Consider the following 6,002-nt stretch of genomic DNA (forward strand, 5'->3'; position numbering starts at 1 on the left):
TCATAAACAAATACACGTGTAAATTGCAGTAACTTGAATATTGGTCACATTTCTAAATATATAGTATGTATGAATAGGCTGAGCCACTCTAGATAATCCACGAATCACGTGTATCTGCAATAGCATGGGCGTATTATGTTTTGATTATGTTTTCTCCCGAAACTGAAATCAGGAAATTAAAATACGCAGAATTGTACTTCACAAAAAATTTTGTTTATGCAAATAGAGCGATGGTATGAGAGGTTCCGTAGGATATTTTACTAGTGCTGTACAGCTCAGCATAATACATGGCTTACGCAGTCATTACATGGCATGTTCTCTAGCTCAGGTGTACACATAGTTGTCATTAATGAAAGTTGCTTTGTTTCAGCGTAATCTCGAATAATACGCGCGAACAGAACAGTGTTGTTTACAGACGGAAAGAACAACACTGTGGTTTATTGTAGGTACTTTTGAATTACTCCTCCACAAATTTTTTTTTACTATTTACTGCCTGATGACACCTTAATACAAAGTGCAAATCTGAATGTACTGAAGAAAATGAACTTACGTAATATGACTACATTGATCTTATCAAGGTGTGTGGTTGGCCAGTGCAAAATGTATTAAAACATTTCCTCGGGCTGCTTTCCTAGGGACGCGACATTTCACTGGCGTTTCACGTGAGCATTCAAGTGTGGTCATTGAATTCACAATTTAACGTTGTAAATACAATGAGAATCAAGAACATACAGTGAATCTAATGGAGTCAAATTGCTACTACCTAAGCAAAATGCTGACATTGACCTCACTAAAACGCGTTGAAGTTGTTAGGAATTAAGGCGAGCACTATTCCCCAAATGTTTATGTATAATAGTATCGCATTCGTAGCAATAAGAGTTGGAACAAAACTCATATCATTTTATTGAAACCTTACTGAGCAACACTCAAATTCAGACTTCAAGAATTCGCTAAAATGCTGACAAATGTAGGAAACTCAGAGGCAGAAGCAAACACGATGATTACAGAGGTGCCTAACAACTGACTTTTACTACGAAAAAGGCCTCCTCCTAAGTGCCCACAGAGCATGCCCCCAATCACCTTACTCAATGACTGCGCTAATCTTATCAATGGAAATCACCTCTGTTCAAAAAAATTACACTCTTAGCTGGTCAAAAACACAGAAGTGAGGGTTACACATTTTCCGCACCAAGTTTTTTGTACGCCTTAACGAACTCTCAGGTGGCCTCTTAGCCTTACCCGAAACAGATACATTTCCAAACAGGGGTGGAGAACAGAACAGATCATACAGGTGTCACACTGGCTCATTCAATCGTGATGGGGGCGATCTGGATCGGTTTTCTTCATCGCGATGAACTTTACGGCCGCTGCTACACGGCCCAACTTAATCCAGTTCAAGCTTGGGTCATATTAAATGCACCATGTACCACTTGCGTGCCATAAAACATGTCATTAACATAACTTGACGTACGATACTTCTATATAGCCCTGTATCAGCAATGTTGTTCGTACAAGATTAACTAGAACGTGAAGAACTTTGCGGGTCACTACAAAATTGATTTGATAAATCCATCATTTGATAGAGTTTTTTTTTGCACTTACGTGTCTTAATCTTCGCTTTTGTTTCTGATGGCTCCCGATCGTACCCCTTCACTCGCAGCGATGCGTCAGTCTTGTTTTGTGCGCCAGAGTTTTACTGCCGACGCCTCAAATGTTGCAGTCGCTCCTGGCAGTGGTCAATAACTGTAAATGTCTCTTCATTCGACCGCGAAGTGTGCGTACGCTGCGCAATAGTTCAAAAGATGGCGACACGTATAACCAGTTTGCTCCGAGGTTCTCCTACCGCTCCGATGGTGTGAGAGTTGAGCTAACCGTTGAAGACAACGGTCATCTGCTTATCGTCTGCTTCTCCGATAACTACATGTGGCCGATATGAATCCTAAAATTTGCGATATTTCACACAAATTATTACGATATAAGCCCTTTACAATTTGCTTTTTTTATAAAACTCCAGCTGTTTTAATGTGACCTTATCGAACTATGCTCAATTTTCTTGTCTATTAAGCAACAAGCTCGGCCAGAGGGTGCAGACGACAGTGAAACCACCATCTCTCAGTCAGATTCCTATGCGCGAATTAGGACAGTCGTGATCATGATCGCGTCTGACTGTTAATTGAAGTGACCATATAGCTGCACCTAAACCGAATCGTGGTTAATCCTAATCGACACTGATATCCATTATAAATGCCTGTGGGACACCAGTATTAAAGTGTAGCGAAAATTTACCATCAATACCTGAAAGTATAAGTTTTGCATCTTCCCGCTTTGAACGTTAATACATCGATCAGATTGCTCAATGCACTGCTTTTAACAACTAAGCGCGATGCAGTACAGCGCACATGTGACACATGTGCAGTACTTTTTTTTATATTCGACGGCGCATGTTCTACTTTGGGTCCCGAGCTGCGCAAACCTCTGACACAGGCCTGCGAGTCTCTAGGAGCCAGACAGACCAATCTGATATCGTTTCTGGTGGAAACCCTTTTCAACCTATGATAAATGTCCTCTACATACGGCTTGACCAGCGCGTTATTTTTCTTTCGCTCCTTCGTATCACAATCACCCCAGTGTTTCAATTTAAAACGCCCAAATGAAAGTTCTGCCACAGTGGTGAATAATGTTTTAGGACAGCCCGCCGTAAAAAGACTATTTTGATACTGACCAATGCTACATTGTATTTCATGGGTGCATCTCTGGCCATGGCATCTCTCAAGCATAAATTAGCAACAGCCTCTGGAACTAACTCTTTTTTACAAGGACAGTGTGTGATTTTCTTGAACGAGGCTAATCGGCATAGATAATATTAGTGCAGTGTTTTAATAGGGTCTTTTGTGCATGCTTTGTACGGACTAGGGATTTCGGAGCAGGGATAGATTCGAAATAAACATTCGTTGTTAATAGCCACCTCTGTAGTCACCGTCCTGGCTTCTGAATCTCAGGTTTCTTCCTTATTCGACGTTTTAGTGGCTTTCTTGAAGTTTAAGCGTACACCAACCTGCCCAACAAGCAACACTGTTGAACGTATAAAGCAAAGCGTATAAAAAACTTCAGGTCTACAAATCCTAAATCACATGATGCGTCGTCCTTCTGGACATTCAAAAGGAAGCGGGAGGAGGGGCATAGACGTACAACTGTCATTTTTCTTTCTCTCTCTTTTGTATAAGAGCGTCTCCACGAGGTTCACAAGTCCACAATTGTTTTTACGGGATGTGGGAAAATACAATGTCAGTTCGTTGATTTCGTCACCGAAAATTTCTTGTACTTTACTGTTCATCGAAGTTTTTCAAGTTAGGCCCACATGACGCAATGAAACCTCCCAAGACCGCCTATATCATATAGACGTTGAATGATTGCTGAAACTGCATATATTTTACCGCCCACCTTTATAAGTGCACAGAAATTTTCCATTGGCACCTAAACTACGTACCTGCCATGCGGCGTCTCAAAAATATTGAAAATCCGCCAATTCAAAATGAAGTTATTCAGTTTCAGTTTCTGTTTATTTCGGATATAATTACATGACATGAAATATGTCCACGAGGCAAGGCAAACGGAAACTCGTATGTCTCCTGACGAGGCCTTCACCCCGGACTTACACATCGGACAGCCAGGAGCAAAATCAGGGAAAATATGTACAATGCTGATTGCACTTATACTATAAACAAAAAACGAACAGTAAAAAACGCATTAGGACAAAAATTATACAAAGTTTACATTGTTCAGGTTTAACAGTTTTATAAACTTACATAAATATACAAAATTACATATTTTCGTGTTCAAAGCAAAATAATTGTAATTTCAAGGAGGCAGGAAAAGTAGCTTTACTTGTTTTTTTTTCAAACGAGACATATTTGAGTTCTGATTAGCCAATTCGATTAGGGATGGGTATGCATTCAGCAATGAAATAATCTGATAATCTATAGTTTTAGCACCATAATTAGTTCTTGGTCTTGATCCCGTCAATGACATAGTGCGAAGGTCATATACCACTTGTATATTTAGATATTTGCTTGAGAACACGGTGCGATCACGTTTGAATTCGCAGAAAATCATTGCTGCCAAAGAAAGCTGATATAACTCTGAGAATAGTGGTACGTTCAGACTTTTATACAAAAAGTCAGATGATGGGGGAGGATGGGAAGAAATCATTTTAAGCTCCTTTTTTGTATAGAGGAAACACGTTCAGCCTCCCAGCATCCGTCTTGTTGCACGTGCCCCAGACTAGGTGACAATATGTTAAAGGTGTACAAAGTAAACTGCGCCACAAATTACTCAACTATTTTCTGAATAGCTAGGCAGTAATTGGTTTCCAACGCATTACACGCATCACTATTGCAGCTGCTAATTATAGCAGCTGCTCAAATACATTCATTCACTTATATTGATTATTTTAAAACGTAGAGCGCGAACGCTCACCAAACGTTTTGCTCAGGCATTATCGGTCTGGAAACACGTGGGGTCGTTCCCTTTTTAAGTGAGTCCCGCGGATGTGCATCCTCCGAAGGTGACCCAGGAAGCGTTCTTTTAATGTCTTGTCACAAGCTACTACTATCGTTTTCAGCCAAAGCAAAATAAGCAAGATGAGCTAGATTAATTCGAACCCCAAACAGCGCCTTCATACCCAGGTGTTCAGTTCCAGTTTTGGCAATTCAACCTGGCTGAAACACACAACATTCTTTCTGGCTAATAGACTCAAGGTAGGCGGCGAGAAAAGGAAAGCATGCTGTTCGCCTTCGTATACAGAAAAGAAGTGTAGTAAATGTGATAATACGCGCTGCCAGTCAGTGCATGCAGACAAAAAAAAAAGTAGAGTACCCGTTCTAACAGGGTGTTACGAAAGCGTCTGGCTGAGTTTCTTTTTCACCCGCTAACATCTTCCTGTTTTCTTCAACATATTTGCATAAAAACATAAAGCGACTCAATTATATGTTCATGAAATGTTTGTGCCTTCACCACTTGTGTAAATATAAGGACATGCTGGACAGAATAAAAGCAGAGTAGAATGTGTTAACCTTACAAAGGTACCTCAAAGACGTTGTAATTTGTCTGTTCAGTGATGACATTATCTGCTATGCTTACGCGTTAGACAGAAGCGTCAGCTGGGCGAATTTCAGCGTGGATGACCTGGCGACAGTTGTTATTGGCAAAGCATTTTCCGTGACTCCCAACTATGCCACTAAATATATATATATATATATATATATATATATATATATATATATATATATATATATATATATATATATATATATATATATATATATATATATATATATGTTGAATATTGCTTTTCCTCCACAGTTATTCATTTCACTGTACTCCAGCGCATCGGGACCATTTGCTGGTCTTGTCTTAGTCGCCATGTCGTCTCCTTGAGTCAACGCAAAGGTTTGTTTACGATCAAAAATATTACGTATCAATGGCTTCGTTAGAAAAATCACGGCTGTCGGAATTCATTTATGTGAGCAGTTATTGTGAAGCCTTATTGAACAGTACATCGGAGAAGTTTGACGAGGCACACGATGTGGGACATAACTTAAAGAGACGGTTTAGAAAAGGGGGTGTTAGCAAAATGAAAACACCGAGATATGAACCCGAGCTATTTCTTCAAGCAACCATATTTACCAGCGTTAATTGGCTTAGTCATCGCGTAACTAAGACTACGTGCACTTAAGCATTAGAAGGAAGCTATTTCACATTATTTTCAAGCCACGATTTCGTTGTCCGCTTCTTGAATACAATAGAGCATTGCTATTTATAATTAAATCAATAGAGTCTTAACACAGTGTGACGCATTTGCCATTCGTCAACTACGTTGATTCGGGCAGATATTGAAAAAAATAAAAAGTACGGCACACCTACGAAGTGAATGATGATGAGTGGGCAAAGCAGTGGGATTGTTTGGTGTTACTGTAAGACTTTTCGAAAAGTTAATTCGAGCG

General features: G+C 39.8%; 1 protein-coding gene across 1 annotated transcript in view; it reads left to right on the forward strand.

Annotated features, from left to right (window-relative positions):
* LOC142767915 (sodium-coupled monocarboxylate transporter 2-like) overlaps positions 1-1,233 on the forward strand; it is an 86,215-nt gene extending 84,982 nt beyond the window's left edge. The window contains exon 10 of the mRNA XM_075870153.1: positions 1,222-1,233. Coding sequence (XP_075726268.1) covers positions 1,222-1,233 — 12 coding nt within the window. The remainder of the gene's footprint in view (positions 1-1,221) is intronic.
* The last annotated feature ends 4,769 nt before the right edge of the window (positions 1,234-6,002 follow it).

This window comes from Rhipicephalus microplus, chromosome 7, assembly GCF_043290135.1.
Source record: "Rhipicephalus microplus isolate Deutch F79 chromosome 7, USDA_Rmic, whole genome shotgun sequence".
Taxonomy (NCBI): Eukaryota; Metazoa; Arthropoda; class Arachnida; order Ixodida; family Ixodidae; genus Rhipicephalus; species Rhipicephalus microplus.